General features: G+C 29.6%; 1 protein-coding gene across 1 annotated transcript in view; it reads right to left on the reverse strand.

Moving 5' to 3' along the window:
- LOC129968350 (nose resistant to fluoxetine protein 6-like) overlaps positions 1-23330 on the reverse strand; it is a 29541-nt gene extending 6211 nt beyond the window's left edge. The window contains exons 1-10 of the mRNA XM_056082208.1: positions 23252-23330; positions 23061-23136; positions 20808-20983; positions 12718-12894; positions 11548-11641; positions 9668-9760; positions 6800-6962; positions 6180-6259; positions 3846-3989; positions 1535-1664 (exon numbers count right to left, since the gene is read on the reverse strand). Coding sequence (XP_055938183.1) covers positions 1535-1664; positions 3846-3989; positions 6180-6259; positions 6800-6962; positions 9668-9760; positions 11548-11641; positions 12718-12894; positions 20808-20983; positions 23061-23136; positions 23252-23330 — 1212 coding nt within the window. The remainder of the gene's footprint in view (positions 1-1534; positions 1665-3845; positions 3990-6179; positions 6260-6799; positions 6963-9667; positions 9761-11547; positions 11642-12717; positions 12895-20807; positions 20984-23060; positions 23137-23251) is intronic.
- Between the last annotated feature and the right edge of the window lie 1008 nt (positions 23331-24338).

Raw genomic sequence — 24338 nt, forward strand, 5'->3', positions numbered from 1 at the left:
TAGCTATTTTCTACATAAATATATTGTTTTCATTATTGAAAAGTGTAATATTAAAACCCTGTTATATTGAGAAAATTTTCATAAATTTGTAAAATCTGTGGTTTTATTTGTAATAATATTTTTATAGGATTCATCACGCTCCTAGAAACATTTATCATAAAACAAATTAAAAATATTAGGTAGAAATTGATTGCAAGTAATGCTTATCTTGATGAATGGATCTTTAATAAAACAGAAATTATTCTTGGCAATAATTTTAACATCGTACTTAACTTAATAAATTATTATAAGATTTATTACAATACAAACAAATTTGAGCAATCGTTGCTCAAGAATAAAATTGTTTTAATTTAAGTTTAAATTTATGTTGCAATGAAGTACACATCGCCTCCTTTTTAAAGATAATTTCTCAGGGAAGATCAGTCAATATTATTACCTGACAGTTCTGTAACTGTACTCCAAATATCACAAGATGCTTTCTTCTTTATCCTACTCCTAATGCCTTCACTTTTAAATAAAGCTATTGGTAATGTTGCAGGCTCGAAAAAGCCCTAAGTAGCCAATTTTTGTAAGTTGTCAGATTAGTAAACAATGCCCATTATTTTCTAGAAAAGCTGTGTTTTATTGGCATTACCATGCTGATTGAGAAAGGCACGTTCTTAGTTAGACTACCTCTATTTAATTTGAAAAGGCTAAATTTTTATAGAATGAGTTTATATTCTTCTCAAAGATATCTGCAAATACAGCTTCGTAGTAGTTGATACCATTTTATGCAACTAAACCAAATTCTAGAAAGGACAGATCTAATATATAAAAAAACACTGTAGCAATATTACTTTGTATTTCTCGGAGTATAATTCGCTAAGTTTAAGTTCTTAATTCAATATGTCAAGTTACAAATTGAAATCGTGTGACTGAATTCTTTTTATTTGCCTTACAAATATGTTGGATATTGGACAAAAAAACTACCAATGGAAAAAATTCACCGTACAAGGGCCAAACCGCACCCGTTATCTTTAAATGACAAATTGCGAAGAAACTAATTATAATTTATGAATAACCCATTTGTTCTTTTTAAGTATACTTATATCTAATTTTTGCCTTGGATAATATTAATCCTTTTTCCTTGTTGATTGAATATATTTTTTCAAAAAACTGTTTTCCCATTTCTCTAGAGACTTGTTTTTTTTTTTTTTAAATGTAATCAAAAAGCAGATTGACATCAAAACTTCAGAGGAAAGTAATCACCTACGTTAGAAATTACCATATTGCCTATTATTATTTTTATTGATATAAGGCTTAGAGTTTTAAAGCGTTTTTTGATATTCCTCAGTAAATGTGTCCTGAAGGCATATGGAGAACTGATTATTCAGGCTATGCAATTTTCTATAACTCAGAAAATACAACTATTCCTCAATTAAAATGGTGAACAATCTAAGGTATAAGGTAAGTGATCTGACGGTTTAAAAACTTCCTAATTGAGTGTGCGTAGTCCAAACAGAAGGAGTTATTAGAAAATATAATTCAAACTAACCATACTATTTTTTATTCTTCTCTTGTTGATCCTTGCCTGACACAAAAAAATGGCTAATAGGAGTCCAACCAAATAAGCTGATATTCTAGTGTAAGGTTTCACATACACGATATTAACAAATTCAGAAAATCTGAAAAATATAAAACATGAAGGCATTTAAATAACATACAGACAATGTTAGAAGAATGTTACGTATTTGTAAAATTCCTTAAATTAATAATAAGTTAATTTTATTTTTGAATTTTAAAGTAGCTAAAAATAATTTTTACGACGCCATACTATTGTTCTAAGTCGCTGAAGAAGCACTTTAACATTCCCGTTAATTTTTAATTAAAATCTCAGTAAAATTTTAGACATTCTTTATATTTTATATGTGTAACTTTCACCAAGAAATAACAATGTGATAAATATTGTGGCTCTAGGTGCATTGATCTGTCCTTTAGAGAGTTTTTCAAGATTATTAATCAGGAAGATATATATATATATCAATACATATACTACACCAGAATATAGACTTTATCATATTAAAGCAGAATCGGGACTGAAACTTGTAAAAAAAAAAGAAAAATTCAAATGATTAGTTCAACGAAAGTGTGCACTTATCTATCTATACATGCATGTAAAGAATTATATTTATTTTATTAAAAATAACAAAAATCATTTACAGTAAACTAACTTTTCCATATTAGTTCATTCGAAAATCGATGGTATGGACAAGTTTTGGGAAAATTGCAGCTTGTACGATATTTTTGAAATTCAGAATTTTAGCGACACTTCGCTTTTGAATTTCGCTAACGCTTCGGCTGTTTTATTATTCGGCTTTAAATCCATGTATTTTCGTGAAACTGGCGTCATCTTAAAGCATTTTGACTGTTCTTACAGAATATGTGTTCACTTTGCATAAGGATATGGCCAAATTTTTCTAAGTTTGATTTTTCCACGATTTTGATCAAAATCATTGGATTGTTGGAGATGGGAGAGGGTATCTGTAGTATTTTATGATACCCATGGGCTCTTCTATTACTCTGTTTCGTTTGTCAGATTTAACTGAAGAGAGAAATGGAACTCTAACTTCTATTACTCTCTAGATAGTTGATCAAATTCACTTTTTATATATTTACAACTAAATTATTTCTTATTCCGATATCTTCCATGTCGAATGTAACTTAATACCCCATCGAAATCATCGTTCTTTGTTTTTGTTCACATTTTCTGTTTCTCCTTTCTATTGCATTTATAAGTATGTTCCACAGATGTTATGATATACACATGATCACATGTTAAAGCGGTCTTACATAAAGTGTAATAACATGAAATCAAGATTCACTTTAAATACCAACACGTAATCGAGTTAAATCGCAGCGAAAATCGAGATTTTCGTTCCTTCCGTGGTTTCCTACTTAATATGCTGCTTGCGACAAATGGTACACACATCGATTTCCTCATTATTTTCAAAAATTTGGTACATTCTTTGATCAACTTTTAAATCCGTAAATGCATATTATCGTAATGCATGTTCGTTATCTTTTTCAGACTTCTCTAAAATAATAAAAATGCAGTAGAAGTCTCAGTGTTTCGAACTCCCGTAAATTGGAAATTTTAATAATAATCGAACTTTTATCAAGAATCTTAGATTTTCAAATGAAGAATAATTTCTGTATATCGAATAAAATTTCTTTACATCGAACAAAAGGTTTAGCCTAGAAATTTATGTATACTTATTGAAGTAAGAAGACGACCTTTGATTTCGCTTATAAAAAATTCTCGAAAATCGGGTATCATCCATGGTAAAACAATAAACACTTGACAAGGAGTATATAGGATTTAGGAAATTCTTTCTAAATTGGAACGATATTTTTATTTCCAATTCCTTTCAGTTTTAGAAGTCTTCTATAGAGATGCCCTAAATGGACAAAAGGAAATTTCAGCTTAATAAAGATTATAAAAAGTAAAGAGGCGGCAAAAAAATTTGAGGTTAGAAGTTTCGATTTTGCTTCTTAAGTCACTGCCCAAGTTGCCCTGATGGTAGTTACTGTGTGTGTGTGTGTGTGTCTGTGTGTGTGTGTGTGTGTGTGTGTGGCACCTGCATATTTAGTACATTTTACCTTCGTCCTGAAACACATTAAAACACCCTTGATTTCAAAACTGTTGCTGCTGTTTTATCGAGATTCATTATTACTCAATATGAAACTCTTTTTATCCTGCTTCTCTCAGTAAATCTTGAAAGACGTAATTTGCTCTGAATTGAAATTAGTGCCAAAGAATATACAATACAAAATGGAATCCAGCTTTCCATAAAAAAATAACTTACCTTTTCGCAAAATGGGGATCCCCTAAGTGAAATTCAAGGCGTGAAAATCCATCTATCAGATCAAACTGGTAAGTCAGCAAGAAGTTAGTAACACATGATCCGCAGATGGTGACAAATGTCAAGGCACATCCGAAGCGTGGCCTCCTGCGTAAAAATTCATTTTATGAGGTGGCTCTTCTGTATAAATTGATTCAGCGACAAATCCCTGCAAATCCGGATCACTACCACTTCAGTGCATCCAAAAGCGTTTCTCGCGAATATCGAGGCATCTGATCAGAAAAGATTTTTCGACTATTGGAGACAGAATTTCCATATATATATCATGATTCTGAGACCAATGCGAATGCATATTTTAATAATTTAAGAGTTATATGTACTTCTTACCAAAGTAAACTCGAGGAAATTTAGTACACATTATTTTTTCTTAAGTATGAAGTATTTTATGATAAAGTATCCTAATCATTTAAAAATTTCTCTTCAGAGTTTTGATAAATTTACACATTTTATGCCACAAAAAAAAACTCTCTATCTTCGGTCTAAGAATTTGATAATTCTCAAACAGAACAAATGAGATGAATGAAATTAGCGTAGTATGATTTCATCGCTAAACTTGCTGAAATTACCAAATTTGGATTAAATCACCTAAGGAATTGATTGTCTGTAGATTTTCTCAGTCGTGTGTATTAGATATGAAACTCAGTACCATAAAAAATACATATATGAAATTAGGGATATCTTTTTGACTACGAATTGCAAATATTCATAAAAATTAGGATATGGGGCCTAATAATAAGGTCTCGACATGAAATCGAAGGGCTCCTGGTCGAAATTCAATTCTACTGAAACTCCATCGTACATGAGAACTTAGTGCCTATTATGTCAAACTTCCTTCTATTGGTATAATGCTGATGTTTGAAAAAAGGGTTCTTCTCAGGTGTCATCCTCGACTTCTGATTGTGGTTCTAAGTACGGTGCTCACTTCAAAATATTCTCTTGTTGCTTCAAAACTAGCCATTAAACTAAGCTAAATTAATCGAAGAATGAGCATGGTAATTTAAGGTTAAAAAGTACAAACTGGCATTTGATTTCGAGAAATATAAAATCGTAGATGAAATTTTACTCGGTTATGAATTCGAAAATGTGTAAAATATATAATGTAAACATAAATAAGATTTGAAGGTAGACAGACCTCTTCCGTTTAAAAGAATTTTAAGATAAATTTTTAATTTCTCCGCTAAAGAAGAAACCTCTTGAAATTAAAATGTTCTTTTGTTCATAGAGATGACTGTTGCTTCTGTTATCGTTCGGTTCCGATTGGGCTTAAAATGTCGGTCACTGTTTGTTTTGGAACACTCAGGCGCATTCATTATTTTTGTCTCTATGGATGCCAGCTTATTTTCTTTTCCTGGAGGTGTTAGGCAAAATAATGACAATATATATCCATGACATTAGAAATAACTAGTAACCCTAAACGCCCAGCTGATTTATCGAAAATATTTTATTTAATTTCAAAAAATGTCTTTTATGTATCTTTCTGTGCATAATTATCTCAACATAGTATTTTTAAACATAAAAATTAAAGCCGTGTTATTTTAATAACCTTTACATATTTCCTATTTATTATGCACACGAATCTTCCTAATGGAATTAAGTCCAATGATATCATATTTACCGCTAAAAACTTAAGTGTTTGACACTAATTCCACAATGCCTTTCGAGGTTTACAGTTAGATTCCTCAAGTAAAATGAGTACATATTTAAAAAATCTTTCTTCTTTGAAATTGAAAAATTGAATAAATTTATAACATTAAATATCGGTTGAAACAATAGACACGGTTTTAATTTTATTACAACAATTAAAATATATTATTTAAGATGGCACAAAAAATATTTTTAACACTCTGGAAAATATTCCATGATAGCTGAAATAATTGACTCAATAGATGATTTTTTAATAGTTTCTTAAAGCACTGTAAAAATTACCCTTGAACAGTAATATTTTCAGGAGTTACTGAAAAATGCCAAACATTGCATCATTTGAAATTCGCATTAAAATATGAAAAAATATTTCCGAGGTGCATATTCTCATTCTCCAAAATATGTTTGCACCAAATTTCGTAGCTCTAGATCAATGTCATCTGCCAGAAGAATGCCAAGACACTCATAATACATTTTCTTTTAACATTGGTGAAGATAAAGAATAGAAGTGAAAAAAAATGTGCCTGCTTTTTGCGTAATTAAAATCATGAAGTAATTTTATTTCTGAGGAGTATATTACAAAAACCAAAGAGTACTTTTATGTAAGAGCTATGTCACAATAAATTTATGACATACCTTATTAATGAAATCATAAATAAAGGACTGATAATGTAAAACTGCATGTCAGCTGCCAAATACCAAGTCCATCCCATACACTAAAACAAATGAAATCATAAGAAAATGCAGCAAAATAATCGAAAAAAAGAAGCAGGTAAGCATGCTACTGAAATTTGCTTTATGATCTAAAGTAATTAAATTTAGAAATTTAAAAAGAAATTTTTTTTAAAGCTATTTCTTTATCGCTTAAATATCAGTGTTTACTTTATAAATTTTATTTTATATTTAAAAAATTAAAATGAGCATTTTCTACTGTTAATTAAAAAGAAAATATTTACTTTGATTTCATATAATTTTTGAGCGGTAATGCTTGAACAGTACCAAAATTTAATTAATTTTCAGACTAACGCATTTCGAATTTTAAATATTTATTATATACATCCTGACAATCAATCTAGCGTAGGTATTTCATGCATTATTAATAATAACAGAAGCATGGATAAAAATTTCCTCGTGAAAGGAGCAGCGTAAATTCCTTAAGATCAAAAACAAGTGCTATTTTTTTACGTTACATTATTATTTCATAATTAATTTTCATAAATAATAAAATGAGAATGATCTGATTTAAAATTTCTCACCGTATTTTGAACCTTTGTAAAGTTATTGAGATAAAGAAAGTGCCACCACCATTGTTTCTTGCAGGCTGGATGCGTATCGTATGTTGGGCATGCAGTACCCGTTCCTGTGTAGCTGAACAGAGTAGTGTAAAATCCCAGGACAATCATGTACAAAGGAGTCAACCTAATAATATCGATTTGAAAATTTAGAAATGCCTTAATGTATCAATTATTGCTGAAAATAGATTTAGCCTACTTATCCAAGTTAAAGTATAAGGAATAATGAATTAAAATTCATAATTTAAAATGAGTACATAATAATGACATACAAAATATATTTGAAAATGGTCAGTTTTTAAAAAAAACTATAAAATGTTATTTCTTGTTATAAATTTCGAAAATCCTTTTAGTTAGATCAAGGTTTTAAATGTTTCGAGCGTCTTTTTTCCACCCATCTGGAAATCATAATAAAATCTTAAAAGAATGATGTTTTCCGCCCCCGCGGAAGCATATCGGAAGCATGTTAGTTTGTTTTTTACTGACTATTTATTTTTAAAAGTTCGGAGCAATTTCTTTTGCAGGACATCTATCTTCCTTTCTATTAATCTATTAAATATCATATTGTTGAAAAATAATGTAGTATATAACTAAAAAATTAATTAATGTTTCACTATTAATCATAATAATTACTCTTGAGATGTTTAGGTTCTAGGAAAAAACTGAATGACCTATGTACCCAGAGAGCAACTCGATATCGGTAGCCAGTTATATAATGGCTCCTATCATAAGAGTCCTAAATCCTTCTCATAAAAAGTGCACTTTATTATTGAGTATCGAAAACCAGTGCAACTATATCATTATGGATAGTCCCTCAATTACAATGTACCCCCAATTACAATTAGCTCAAGAGAAGTCAAAACCCGCGTACTTATCCGATGACTTCTCATCCATGTATTTATAGTGTCCACCGAGAGAATATATATTAATACTACTGAAAATCATAGAAAACCGTTTTATGTATTTTTATATTGTGTTGGCAATTAAATTCAACAGTTGTTTTTTTTAATTTTAACCTTCATTTTAATTAAATTTTCGACATAATATTTTAAATCATTTGAAAGACAAAATTTTCTTCTACAGGGATTATATATTTCATTTTTTTTTGTTTAGTTTATGTAATTTCTGTTATATTTCAAAGAATTAAAATGGAACATCAAGTTGAGAAAAATGAACATTTTCTATACCTTCTGTTTGCTTTTAATCAATGGTCTAAGGCCGCAAAAGCTGCTTGCGAATTCGTGCTGCCTATGGAGAAGGTGTCATAGCTGAAGAAAACCGCTCGTGATTGGAATCCCAAGTTCGAAAATGGAAATTTTGATTTCAAAGACGCATCTCGTTCTGACTATCCAGATGAGTTCCATGAAGAGCGATTAAACCAAATTTTACCCGAAATTTCTTGTCAAACTAATTCTGACAAGGGAACGGGTAGACAAAATAGAATGCGCCAATAGAGAATCATCTACACTCATTGGGAAAGTTTCTGAAGTCTGGGGGTTTCGCATGCTTTAAGTAAGAACAATGAAAATCAATGATACACAATCTCTACTGATTGGCTTGATCGTCACTCCTCGACTCATGAAATCTTTGAGTCGAAACCGAGAGAGTTCTAGCAACGACATATTAAAAATATTGTTGTGCATTCGGAAGCAGTTGTAAACAACAAGAGAGAATACATTATTAATTAGTAGTTAATTTTTATTGAAAAATAAATTTTAATTTTAAAAATGACGGGGAAATTTTTTTGCCAATTTTTTTGTTACGCTGTTACTGATTTTTAATATTGATTTTCAGGGTAGTAAGTCTGCTAGTAAGGAAGATAGTTATACAGAAATAGTTATGGCTGATGAGCAGTAATCCTCGATTTTGACTGCCATTTAACGACTTGGGGAAGAATTGGGGGGGAGGGGATCAAAGATTTCAAAAACAAGAATCCTGACAATAGAAACATCAGAATTCGAGTTATGATGGTCTTTTAAAATTTTCTGGACCCTGTCTCAGAAATTGTAAAAGGCCGAGAGACAAAATTAGAAGTCAGTCAGTACTGATGTCAAAGAGTCAGTCAGTTTTGACCAGAGTAACGAGTCAGTCATTTATTTGAGTTGAGCTCAAGCTAATAGTTAGTGAGAGCTCTCTGCACGCTTTGTGCTGTTGCAGTTATTGATTTCTTATTAGCTACTTGTGTTCTACTTTCACAGCAAATTATGTCACTGTGTACTCTTCGGCTGTCTTGTGTTGCATATTTGTTCGTACGTTCTTGTAGAATAAAGCGTTGTATTTGTTATTGTACTGTTTCGCCATACACCCACGGCATCTGTCTGGGATTTACGGATTTAATTTTCCGTATCAATACAGAGAATCACCAAGTATTTAGAAAAAAAATTTATTCTCAAACCAGCATTTAATTTTTTTTTATCCAGAATATTCTTCTTTGTTTCCTAAACGCAATCTCTTAAGATCTTGATATTGAAATAGTGAATAATAAAATAAGTACCAATATTAATTGCAAAGGAAATATTAATATTTTTGGAATAGCAGCATTCTCATTTCGATGTAACGAAACATAATTATAAATTTTATATATCACAATACATTTTATAATCAGGAATATGATTGTAGAGCTCCATAATATTAACAGTTTTATCTAAAGGTTTTTTGAATTAGAAATATCCTTGGGATTTCTCATTTATCTATATAAAGACAATCATGTTTTCTTTTATCTTTACTACTAAAATTTTTCATTTCGTTATTTATTATTTTTTAAAGCATACCATACCATTTCTTAATCCTTAAAATTCAAAATAATTTAAAGAATCAGAAATTGATAAATACCTTAAATATCGCTTCAAATAGAAAAAAGTCCAAGATATATCTCCATTGCTTCTGATATACTTGTAGTAAAAACAATAAGCATTCAGAAATCCGCTAAAATTAAGATTAAATGAATTAAAATAGTAAATAATCAAGAATTCGGAATTTCGCTTTTTTTCATATTCATAAACTTCAGAAGGAAGAATTCGTCTTAATGCTAACAAACGACGCATTGAAAATACTTTGATTTGAACTTTTTTTAATATTTTAATGACCAATTAATATTAGAAGTACGAAGTCAATCTTATATGCGTTTGTAATATGTGTTTTTCAGGGGTATATGTCCAAAACTATTTTGCACTCTTTTCTGAAGTGGAATTAACTTTGTAATTGAATCATCTGTAGGCCTAAATCAAAATCAATCGCAATCAAGCCATTTATAAACGTAAAATGCGGAAAGAAATAAGTCATTAATTGTTCGTTATAATGTCCACATACTCAAATCTTGGGATAACACGAAATCTATTTAATCAATATTCGTGTATAGATTTATAATCGAATCTAATGGAAACAGTTCTAAATCTTTAGTTTAAGCTATTCGTTCGCAAATTAAGTCTAAATTAAAAGAATATTCGCCTCTCGGCTTCTTTATGCACTCACTCAATATGGCTCGTTTTCCGTTGAACTAAGTACTTGAACTGTTTGCCATCTATCCATCAATTTTTAATGCCTTAACAGTGGGAAGTAAATACGGATCTTTAAATTAAGAGATTTTTTTATTAATTCATGCATACAAACTTGCTGTAAACGATTCTTAACAATACTTGACATGCCATTGATTCCACTTCTGCTTAGTTTTATTGTGAATTAGAGTTTTTAGAGTTGCGAATTAGTATTTTTAGAGTGAACATTGTTTAGTAACATTTTTCTCAAATTCTACTTACCATCCATTCTGAAATAAAACCTTACCTAGTTTGGCATTCAATGAATGCAAAATCAAATAATGATAATGAATCTAATTAGAATAAAATCTTCCAAAAAGGGATCAAAGCGTAATGAATGAAGAAAAATCACGCTTTCTAGCATATAGGTATTTTTTATATTAGTCTTTACAACAATAGCTTCAATAATTAATTAATTTCAATAAATAAGCAATACATACAATTTTGATTATAACAATTAAATTAAAGTTTAAAACAAATTGGACATTTCGTATATGGGATACACAAATATTTTTATTTTTAAAAAGTGTGAGCTATTTGAGCTATTTATTGATCATTGAATACATTATACAGTAATGATGTCCTTAAATGATTTCAAAGCCTTAAATTGCTATTCACTTATTATCACTGAGACGTAAAGCAAGGATTATTTATACAACAGAAATAATTCAAGGACAAAAACACATTTTATTTACTTTTAGTTTCACTTCTCGTCATATATAAATTAGAATTACAGGTGGTATTTAACCTTATCTTAAAATGAAATTCAAGAAATCAGAAAAAAAAAGTAAGAATTACCGACAAATTCGGATTAGTCGAGCATCAAAATGAGTTTATTTATGCTTTTACCTGTCATAAATCTATTTTATTTACTTGATGTTTTCCAGAACTTATTAATTTAAGGAAATAAATCTTAATCAATCTCCAATCCAATTTTCTTGATTATTTTATTTTAAAAAATTATTGGACTATTAAAGATAAATATTGAAAATGCAATTTTCCAAACAAAATTATTGAAATTGTAATTATTTTTATTTATTTATTTACTTTTTTGTTTTATATTTTGTAACAGTTGATACATTAAAAAAAGAACTTATTTTATATTTATATGTTCCACATGATGTATGCTTAATTTTAAGTTAAATGAATAAAATTTTCTGAGAGGAAAGAAAAATTCACCTGATGACAAAAAATATATCAACTGCAAAGCTTCCATTAAGATAAAACTGCGCTGCTTTGTATTGTAGGAAAGGCTTTATCTCTTCCTCATTTTCTGTGGAAAATATCCTTGAATTAAAAAGTAGGATATATATATATATTAGAATTCAATACTATTGACGGATTCTCTCTTTCCTTTTCTGCTTATGTCAGAAAAAAACTAATAAAAAAAACTTTTACTCTTAATACTATAACTTCGTTTTTAGACATAAAGCTGGGTATGCTTTTTTTCTCGTAACTGACAGTTCTTCTATTACTGGTTAAGCTCAATATAAATTGTACCTGATACACAGTTTACACATAAGAGAATACGGGCAGCGCATTTTATGCAGATCCGCACAATTATATTCACAGATTTGAAAAAACACAGCATATATGCAAGGTATCCAAATCAACGATGCAACACTTCCAACATTCCTAGTAGGTATAACATGAAAGGATAAGGCAGGTGTTTTTGCCCAAAATGTCTTCAATAGACAGGACAGACAACACTGGCCGCTGAAAAATGTGCTATCGATAGGTCTGAGTGGAATATACAATAGCAATCTTACCGGCTGTACACTGTACGAGGACATGCCGGGTTCCTGTAACAGTTTAGGACGATTTCTGATTTTCTAGGACACCTGCTGTTGTTTCATCTCCAGAATCAAAGGTTTTAATGGAAAATCATTCTTCCATAATAGATATAAACAGTAAAGCAGTACCTACTGCAGACATTCTAACAACTTCTAACAACAAATTATGGATTATGGTAATTACATAGAGTAGTTCCCATGAGTATCTTACTTGGTGCCATTGGAATTTTCCTATGACGACAAATAGCAGGTAAGTGAGATTTCTCAAAAAGAATCAAACCTTTCTTTGTGAAATGGTAATGTCAAGAATGTTTTACTAAACATGATTAATAATACTAGAGGATTAAGTAACATTTTAGATTTCTTAATTTCTTTACAATAAACTTGTTGACACAAATAATATAAAATACAATTCTTTAAGCCATTTAAAGTATATTACTAAATGCTTAACGGTGTAAAAATTAAGTATCGGGTTATTGTTAAAGTGAATGCCTTGTATAAACAATATAAAAGATTAATATAATAAGAACATTGTGTTTGCATAAGATTTACTTACTTAATTTTTGAGTATATACTGTGCCAGTATGAATCAAAATTACCCAGGCAGTACCGATAACTCGTAGTCCGTTAAAATACTCAATCTGTTCTTTTGAGGAAGCGAAGTTTAGAATTTTTCTTCCGTTGTCAATCAAACAAAAGCACTTGAGAAAAGATTTGAAGTCTTCCAGCCAAGCTAAAAATTGAAATTTTATTTGAGTCGTGGAGTTAGCTCATATTTGATAGAAAACGATTTTTCATAGTACAATAAGGCAGTAGGGATTGCAATACCGGACCAAAAGTTCAATACCGGTATTCGATATTTTTTAAATCCTAATACCGGGATACCAGTTTTAATACCGGTATTAGAAACTTTAGAAAAAGAAAGAAAATACAGGTGTTTCTTTGTTTTATTTGCCAGTTTTGTTAGAGAGTGTAAATATCACAAAAAATAATTTGTAACTTATAAATTATAACAGTAAATAAAAAATCACAAAAAAGTAAAGTAACTTATTTATTTAAATCACAAAAAATTATAAATATCACTATTCAGTCTGTGGTACTATAACAACTTTTTGAAATGTGATCTTAATAAACATAATGCATCAATTGTACTGTCATTAAAGCTGAAAAGTAATTTTGTGTAAAAATTACCAGCTGTCGAAAACGCTCTTTCAGCATCTACGTTAGTTGGTGGTACTGTTAGCAATGCGCAATATACTTTTTCCAAGTATTTACCTCTAAATCCTTCATCTTCAAATAAATCGATTTCTCGTCGGATAGTTTTGGATATAGTTGATTTCTGTATTGTATTTTGGTTCGTTGAAATTTTTTTATTTATCGTTAATTATAATTTTTGTTCAAGAGACAATTCCTTTTCACTATCGACAATAGTGACATCATAATCTTCGATAATTGAACCGAATTCTTCTGAATGTGGATAGGGTTGCGGGTAAAAAATTTTAAGAAAATTTACTCTAAACTTAAGCAGATTTGAATTGGTTATTTTCTTTTCTTCTTTTTCATTTTCATTTTTAAAATCATTATAATTATGTAAATACCTTAAGACATTTTCTATTTCTGTATGCCTTTCTTTTGTGCGATTTTTCAATGTAATATATAATTCTTCAGATAGTGATGTGTGCTGTTCTTTCAGTGACTGCAACATGAAATTTATTGTTGCATTAGCGTTTAATAAATTAGAATCTCTCCGACACAATGCCTCAATAGTCAGTTTTATTGGAAGTAGAGCTGATATAGTTCTGGATATCAAGTCGAATTCACTACCTGAAAAATTAATTTACAGGTTTAAGTCGATTATTGCTTTTTGGATTGGACTTCTCAGTTTCAAAAATCGTTCCATCATTAGGAATAAACTATTCCAACGTATTTTAGAATCTAATATTAACATATATTCTGTTTTATTTTCAGTTAGTATATATTTTAGTAAAATATCCTTTTTATAGAAGAACGCTTAAATATCTTAACAGTTTTTCGAACTTTATAAATTATAGGAAGCAATTCTTGATAGGTTAATATTTCATCCTCATTAATAATATATTCTTCAACAATTACATTGTCATTATCTTCATTGTCAATATCACTCTCACTCTTACTCTTTTCAAAGTTCGAATCCGAAATTTCTATATCCACAGTATTTGGATTCTTCTGTTCTTTATTTTTTTGGTATAATACATCTATTACTCCTAATTGAATTCCATGTGCATAGCATAACTGCTGATTTGCACCAATCAACTTTCCAACTTTTTTCATAATTGTTACTCCATCAGTCGTTAAGGATACAATATTTTCTTTCAGAAATAATCCCTGTTTCGCTAATTTAGATTCAAGCAATTAATTAAGCCATTAATTAGCTAATTAATTTTGCCAATTATGGAGACATAAAAACAAAAACGCATACTATTTTGCTATGTTCGCGATACCTGAACATATAGTGGAGAAATTTCAAAAATTTCTAGTAAATACCGAAAAACCGGTTTTAAACTTGTGAATACCGGTATTACGAAATTGTACAAATGGCTCAAAATATCGGTATTCGGTATCCCGGTATACCGGTATTGCAAATCCCTAGCGGCAAGTTTATAAATGCAAACAAGTCCACTTTACGATAAATATTGAAAGTTGAACACACACATGGGATTTTTAGAATTTGTTCATTTGATTTAAGAGTGAATATATAAATTTTTAAGCTTTCTTTTTGTTGATTTAATACTGATCTGAAAATTCTCTTACATTCTGGATAAAATCGGGTCAAATACCAGAGCAGAAAGAAAAGAATGCTCTAAAGTTTTAGCTGTTCCAAAAGATGAAAGATTTTTACAAGATGGAAATATAATTCATTCATTCTAATTCTTGAACAATAGAAAAATTGCATTCTTGCTTTAATTAGAGTTAATAACTCTTTTGAACTTAAGTTTTTGTTGACTGAGAAAACACATTTCGTTGTTGCGCAAATGCATGAAGATCATGTTTGCTTGTATGTTAAAAAATCTAGTTCAGAACCTATAATTAGAAAAAGAAGAGACTCTTGACTGCCCTATTTTGGGTGCTTATTAATAGCAAATAGAAGGAAAACGATTAAAATATAAAATGTTGGTAGATTAATGAAGTTATAAGCTAAAACCTATGAACATATTTAAGAAAGAGGGAGAGAAATGATGTTACAGCCATCTACTCATTCTCTGAATTCCTGCTAGATGTATGATGTAGTTTATTGTCTTGCATAATTGCATATTAATTCGCAGATAGTTATTTTGAATTTTTAAACGCTTTCATTTAACTTGACTTATTTCATTTTTCTAGCGACGGAATTTCACAAGCGAATTTTCATTCACTTCTTAACCTTCAGATCTCTGACTTTTTATATAGCTGTGTGTTCCCCATGGATAGCAGAGTATTGTTAATGGTAAATGAAATCATGAAACAGGATAACATAAAATGAAGCCTTATTCCATAAATATTACAGAAAACATAAATCGGATGTAATAAAAGCAAAACTAAGAGTTCACAAAGAATAAAACCTAAAGCACAATCATATAGAAAATCTCTCATTAAATAAAATTAATAGCACACAACGCCTGCAGATTACTAATTCACTCTGCGATCAAAATGGCAGCGAAAGATTTAATTTTCTCAGATTCTCACAAAAGATTAATTCAGCCTCTCTGGTTATATACTTTTGAATAGAGAGTCATGCGTCATTGAAATCTGTAGAATACTCTCCAGAGCACGGTTTTAAATAGAGATAGGGCTACAATTCTGGTATTTTTCAGATCATTTCTGTTGCCCCTATAGTAGGTGATTGAATTGCCATCATTAAAAATCTCTTTACTGTCTGCCTGCCATAGGAACTCTTACCGCCGTCTAGATTTATTGTGTTCACTGTAGGAGCAGATTTGGTTGGGAAAAACCTTTTTGTATAGGAGAAATCCGTTTAAGTTTGGGGCTTATTTTATTCTTGACGTCATTTTGTAAAGTAAAAGTACAGTTGATCATTCGTCTTCTCGCTTTCACCACAGCTGTACGTGTTTTTAAATTCTCACGTCTTGTTTTTTTTTTTTTTTTTTTTTTTTTTTTTTAATTTCATTAAACCTTTGTCGTGTAAAAATGAATTGCATTTCACTATTTATTGAATTTTTCTTTTTTCTTCAATCTTGACACTTTTTTAAAAAATGCCCTTTATTTTAAGAAAGGACAGACTTTAAATTTTCAAACACGTAAAATTACGCCTAAGTTTGCATTATTTTGTTTCCAGAATTGCTTTTCCTTATATTGTTAATGAATATTAATATCCATTGAAAAGAAAAGCTCATTTTTCATTCTATTAGTGAAATGACAGTTCTCGATAAAATATTTTCTTTGTCATAACTGTTTTTCAATTCTCCTGCTTGGGAGATTGATCACATGATCATCGGAAATGTTATTTGAAGTAAATTTTTACACTTTTCCTAGATATAAATAATTCAAAACTATATTTAAAATAAAATTATTTGGTTTTTTTCTATAAATACGGGGCCTATATCTCCCACGTGAAAGTGCAGTTAATTATTTTAAAAATCAGAATATTTTTACAAATAAATTTCTCGTTCATGTTTCAGAAAATGTGGAAATGCCAAAATTAATTTACAAATAAAATTTATTACAGACAAGGGTTAATTTTTTTAGTATGATAATTTCTAATTTTGTAATTGCAAAAATATATAATTCAGGGAAAGTAAATAAATACAGATTTCGAAAAGGTTTCCTGCATATTTAATTATGAGCATTTTGCTTATTATTAGGACCTAAAACTTACATAAACATTATGAAATAATTAAGATTAATTGCACTATCTTTTTTATCTTCAGTTGAGTGGCTTATCTCACGCCTGCTGCGGGGATTTTAATGTTTATTCCTTATCTGAATTTAGTACAAATGGAATAAAATTAAACCAATTAATTTTTCACTTAAGTTGGTCCTAATACTATTTTATATTTCTTCTTTGATTTTTTTCACTTTATTGTCCAATTGTAAGACATACATATAATTATTTAGTTTTTCTATTTTATTTTCGTTGCTCTTCGTATACATAGGGAAAGGATGCATGATACTTTCAAGATTCTGAATGTTCTAATAGTTTATCTTCAAAAATTAAATATAAAATACTAGATGCAACTAAATTGGTGCTAATCCTGTCAATGTAATTAATTTTAATAAACCTTTATCTTACTGAAACGGGCTCGTCATACGATAATCTGTTTCCATCGCGAGCGTAAATGAAGACATTTGGCTGTGAGAGTTCTCGTGTCAAGTAGACAGTAAACTTCTTTTTCCTATCATAAGATTAAGATAACAATGAAATTGTTTAAAAGATTTATAAATATTTTTTTAGAAAAATATAAATTAAATCTATTTACTTTAATTTTATTTTGATATTATAGGTGTGGCATGATTTAATAACGAATTTGAGAAAAAAATAGTTAATTTATTTATTAATAATATTTATAATAATTCATTATAAAATAATCACATGCCAAAGTTTTAAAAAAAATTTAAAACATTGTAAATATGTGAGTGAATAAATTAGGAAATAAAAAAAAATTCATTATTTAAAATATGGATACCAAAACAAAATCGTAAATGCTATAACCAATACTAGACCAATAGAAAACTAAATATAACCAATAGAAAAATGAAGCTTCAATGAATGTTATAGGAAAAAAAACTAAATCAAAAATTATGTTTTGATTTGTCTAAATTTCCAATTTGCTTAGAGTGTTATTTTCAGGTGCACACGGTATTTTTATGACATCTGTACTTTTTTTAATTTAAAGAAAGTTCAGTTTCCATTTTTCAATGCATTGATAAAAGTCTTTTTAAAAAAAATTTTAATTTTTAATTTCGCATCATTTTAATTTTAATATATCATTTCACATTATTTCTCATTATCACTCACATTCCACGCTATTATGCTTTCAAAACGTCTATGCATAAGATTTACAAGCATAGATAAAAAAAATAGCCTCTATAAAAAGGTGAATGTAAAAGATGACTAATAATTGAAAATTGCAACGTGTAAAGGGCTTATCTAGGATCAGGTCCTCTTTTTCAATGTTCAAGGTAGTTATTCAATTATCGTTTAATTTTTATTCACGTGCTCAAGTTGACAAGGTGATTGCGAAAGAATTACGGTTACCCTTGAGCTTGTAGATTCATTTACACATATTATTGACAAGAAGGACTAATTATTACAATTAAGGAACAGCTGAATTTTTTACTTGAAGGTCAGTGTCTTTGGGTAAGTCAACCTTCTAACTCTCCGACCCGCTAAATTTTATTTTATTGCATAGTTGACATCTAATTGATTATGTAAGTATTTTTTGCAATAATTTATTTGTTTGCGAAAATATGACTATTTTATTTGCACAGAAATATTTTATGACTCGTATTGCACGTTTGAAAAGGTTACTTATTTGTATTCATATTCACTGTATTGATATTCTTTGTATTAATCACTATTTGTATTTTATAATTGTATTTATATTAATTTTCGTATGCTTTACGAATCAGGGTAAATTTTGATGTTTACTTGAAATGCTGATGCATAATTAGAAAGGTACGCAAGCGTTTACAGAATACTCATGAAACATAGGAAATTATGAATAGTGAAATTAAAGAATAGACATTCAAAATAACAGCCGTCAATCATTATAGTTAAAATATGCTGTTTTATAGGCTTCATTAATATGCTTATTGAAGGGTAATATGCTGACCTAGGGTAGTTTAAATATATTTTGAAAATTCGAAACATTGAGCTGTGTGTGAAAAAATTAAGCTGGATAGTGATACATATATAGAGAACTTCAAAGAGAGCACTTTATACTCAAGAAGCATTTTCTATGAGTTAAAGATGAGAAAGCAACAGACGTTGATAATTATAAAAAAAGAATATTATGGACTATAGCTTGAATGAGTTCGAATGTTGCTTCAGTAACGCGAAAAAAGGAAACGCGCTTGAAGAAGACAATTGGGTTTAGATTTTATTTTACAAATTTACAATTCTACTGAGTAATTTACTAAAATTTTAAATCTATTTTTAGTATCTGGTTACTCCCTCAAAACTCGGAATAAAAACAAGAACTGCCCTTATTTGAAAAGATAGGACATTTCAAGCTGCAAGTTTTATATGTTATTTAGTCTGCTCGCCGTCTGTTCAAAATTACTGGATAAACCCATTACTAGGAGATTCTTATCATTGCTTAAAGAGAAGGCGAAACTGATTGTATGATAATTGAGATTTCTAGAAAAAAAAGGAGTAATGAAAAGATACAAAACAGATTATGTGATTTCATCAAGATAACAAAACAAGAAAATAAGATGAAAAACATGATGTCATTAGATATTAAAAATGTTTTCCATATAGTAAACTGGGAGAATATTGTTCATCTTCCACAGAAAAATATTTCTAAAAACTTTTGAAAATTTTTAAGAGTTTTTGGACTGACAAATCACAGTCGTATAACAAGATAGTAGATCCTCAGGATTTGAGCTGAGTTTATCTGGTTCAGGTTGAGTTGTGGTTAGGTCAAGCTAATGTTGCTTGACCTCTACTGTAAAAGTGATAAAAATGAAGTTTCTATAAAATACAAGAATTACTGCCCCTAGAAACCGAGATCTGGTGATATTTCTAGAAAATTTCATTTGACATTTCACATTCTTGAAAATCTATGAAATTTTGAGGATAAAGTGATTGATTCAATTCTCTCTATGAAGTATTGATTACAGAGTGAAATGTCTATTTGCTTTTTGATAAATATTATCAAACTGTTCCGTGAACTGTTGTCTGCTTGTATTTTTAGCATCTTCAAGTGTTGCTCGTTTTGTATATTATGCTTGTGTTTTTACTTGTGCTCCGTGTTATCTTTAATATTGATGCAATAAAACGTCATTTGCTATTATCCATTTTTTGTGAATTCCTGCAATGGCACCAATCTCGCAATCTTTGAAAATAACAAGTATTGAAACTACATTTGAATGATACAATATATATGCAACCTATTTTAGTTGTTGCAAAGAACTTCCTTCCGTTGTCAAATGAACGCATTGTCGCTATTTTTTCCAAATTTCTGCTTTCTTTTTTTCTTTGGAAGAATTCGTTTGAATAATTCAAGATTTGAATAGATAATTAGTTTTCATAGTGTATAGAATAATAAATATTAATAAACATTAATAGCTAATACAGATAATATTATCATAATAGATAATATATTATACATAATATAGATAATGTGAACAATAAAATATTACAAAAGTGAAAAATAAACAGTAGAATCACATAAAGGAAAGGTATATATACATATATACATATATATATATATATATATATATATATATATATATATATATATATATATATATATATATATATATATATATATATATATATATATATATTTACATAACACGCATGCAAAACAACTATTTTATAAAAAAAAGGTTATTGGTGAGAAATAAGTGAAACTTGAATAAATGCAAATTAATAAATTTGTGAAAAATTATAAGCTTTTTTTCCAATACTAAATCTTATTGTAAAAAAATAAAGTATATCACCTGGATCTTGGTTTGACTTCTTTCCCTTTTCAAATACAGTCACTTTATTTGTAAAATTCCCACTGCTGTCATTTCTGAGAGATTTAATCTTTTCTTCCTTGTCTTTAAAGAAAAATTGATAAATAGTGACTGACGTTCCTAGGAATGCGAGGAGCAAGACAGCAGAAATCAAGCAACTGAAAAAAAAAATAATTATTGATTTTTATTATCTGTAGTTAAAAGTTTTACTGATTTTTCTTTAAATAAAAGCTAAAATTGAAGGTTGTCATTGAAACTAGATGAGATGATCTCAAAAAGTTGGATAAATATACAGGGTGATCAAGAAATAACAGGAGGTTTTCGGGGCCCTGTAACGTGTTATGTACTGGACGAAATATAACAAAATTTGGCCACCATACACATTAAAGTATGCGTTTTCGATTTAGCAAGAAAAAAAAATTAGTATCAAAAAACGCCGATAGGGAAATCCTGGTTCGTAAACTTTATTATGCAATTTACTCATACGGATACTTTGTGATATGACATCAAAGATAAAAAGACGAGTTGCGGGAATTTGTGTCATTCGGCAAGAATTCGTCCTTCGATTGCGTTGTCACTACAGGAACGCGCCTTATTAGTCAAGCTGTTTTATCAGCGGGATGAAAATGCCAGTGCTGCTCTTCATGAATACAGCCTGTTAAAACAGTTACGTAGAGGGCCGATGACCATAACTAACTTACGAAGAATGGTTGAAAGATTTGGAACAACAGAAATTCTTGGTGTGGAACCAGGTGGAGGACGTAAAGTTATCAAGCAGGAATAAGTTGTAGAAGTTGCAACAGCCGTTATGGATCAGGCGATAGCTTATAAGCAGGTTAGCAGCAGTGCACAATCAATATCATAACAAACAGATACCCGTATTCGACGATGCAGAAGATATTGCATTAGATCTTGAAATTTTATCCGTATAAGATAACACCCATTATAGTTTAAACTTTTGCTAGTAAGTAATTTTTCTTCTCTACCTCTTTTCCGGATTGCCTTTAATCCAAATTTTATTTTATAGACGATAATACTACATCACATTGGACTCTGGCTATGGATGATCCACTAGAATGTGAAAATATCAGGTGAAGAGATTGGTCACCATGCTCCCCTGATCTATACCCCATCGAAGGGTACTGTTGAAAGAAAATTTCTTTCACATCTGGCAAATATAAAACAGCTAAAATAAATTCCGAATGAGAAACGTATACTATGTCTATCCCAAGGGCTGCTTAATAACTATACATTGCAAATGAGATTTAGCATCCATTACATTAAAGAAACTTAACAATTTTTTTTTGTTTGTTTCTAAAAACATCTTTTTTTCATAAAACCCTCTCTCATTTGATTCCTTTCAGCATCATATTTCAGATACTTTAGTATTTTCTAGCTTTTATGCTCAAGTTTGATTCAACTGCCTTTTCTTATCAATCTTTTTAGCTGTAAAGAAGTAATTATAAAGAAGCTACAATGACTCCACATTGTAACTGTAAAGAAGCTACAGTGTGTATTTTCACCCTGCAAGTGATCTTCTGCTATGTTACGGAGTAAGTATAATTTCAATTCGCCTCTAAGTTTTGCACATTGGGGCATGTTATTACAGTTTTGCTAAGAATTTTGTAAATCCAAGATTCTTCACTTTATATGGACAATTCGAGCGATCAGATACTAGTATTTAACAATGAAAAAAGCAACTTCCTTTTTCAAAGAGCTACTATGGAAGTAAATTATTAAAGAGTGAAATAAAACCCTGGATGAGCCACTAAATATTGAGCCATGGATGAGCCACTAAATATTGGAGTTCAAATACCCACTTTCTTTTACATTTAGTATTGCTTTCTTTGAGGTTTCTCAATATTTGCAAATAAAAACTGTTATAAAATACGCCGTGACTTTCAATATTACCTACTAAAATGTTTATTTTTATATCCTTTTCATATTTCCATTTATATGTCTTTAGATCTCTTTCACATCTCGGTTTATTTATCTGCCTACTTCCCTTCCTTGTTTATTTTCTAATTTTAACACGATTTTTTCCGTCTCAAAACTGGGTTTCTAATGGAAAAGTATTGAAAAATTATTTTGACTTCGCTCATATTATACATTACTTTGTTACATACTATTCATCTTATAGTTACGCAATTTTTCTCCATAAACTTATTTAGTTAGCAAAATCACTGATTAGAAAAAATTCCGAAAAGCATTATGTAAAAAGGGTAGTATAATTACATCATGCAAATTGCTTCTCCTGTTAATTCCTTCGGTCCCCTCTGAAGAAGGATCTCAGAAGCTCGATTGGTAGTATCTGTTTGATTAGAAAAATGTTTATGAATAAATTATGTTGAGAATAAAGAAACACTGGGAGACTGAAATAATAATTATGACATATTTTTAATCAAAAAACAAATATAAATATTTACTAAATAAACTCGAAGGATTTGACGGTTCATTACTTTGAAACCTGCTATCGTCTCCCAAGGATTTTGAAGAAGTTTCCATTTTGATAAAAGAGCCTAGAATTTAAAAAAAAGGATATTTTACCATCGATAACTATGTTCGAAAAAGCAGATATATCATGTTGTTGTTGTTGTTTATAATGGCACTTGCCATGCACAAGCTCGCTGACGAAGTCAGGGATTTTAAGCCAAGGGAGCGTCTCTTGTTTTAGTAACGCCAACTAGGGCCAAGAGTACGTCTTAGCTACTCACGCATCTCATTCGCTTGCACAACCCCTTTTTACATGGGGGCACATTCACGCATCTCACAGATAGAACGGAGCAAGAACAACCATGCCCGTACCGGGACTCGAACCCAGGACGCCCAGAACACGGGGAAGACGCGCTACCCCTATGCCAGGACGCCGGGAGATATGTCATATTTCCAATGAACGTAGAGACATATTCTTTGAAGTAAATTTTCAATATTTCCAATTAATAGTTAATGATCAATAAGTTTCCAAAGTCTTCCAAATTTCAATTTTTCATCATTTTAGAAATTTTAAAAACATAAATTTTTAATGTAGCTAAAGCGTATAATTTTTTAATAAGATATATGAGGATAATACAGTGAGTAGTATTGATATGAAAGCTTGGCATTTTAAATGTTTGTTTGAGTTTTTATCCAAAAAGTGCTCTACTGTCATAAAAAGAAAATTGTATAGATACTGCGACAGAGCTCTGAATTGAAGTCCAATAACTTTTCCTGTAGTTAGTAAATTTGTCTTTTCATAGTGACCATTTTAATTTTAATTCATCTTAATTTTAATAATTAGCTTTCTAATTTTTTAGTATACGAAGTATATAGGAAGTATAATCCTCAAAAAATTCCAACTCGAAATTTCAAAGAATCTCCTATTTTCAAATTTTTCTGAGTTCGGAAAACACATTTTTGGTATTATCTCTGTATCTCTGTCTGCCTGTGAATACAGAAATTCAAAAATCTTTTAACTAAACGAATTAAGTTTGAAATGCCAATTTTCGATCAAATTTGTAGATTTCTATCAAATTT

The sequence above is a fragment of the Argiope bruennichi genome, chromosome 5, assembly GCF_947563725.1.
Source record: "Argiope bruennichi chromosome 5, qqArgBrue1.1, whole genome shotgun sequence".
NCBI lineage: Eukaryota > Metazoa > Arthropoda > Arachnida > Araneae > Araneidae > Argiope > Argiope bruennichi.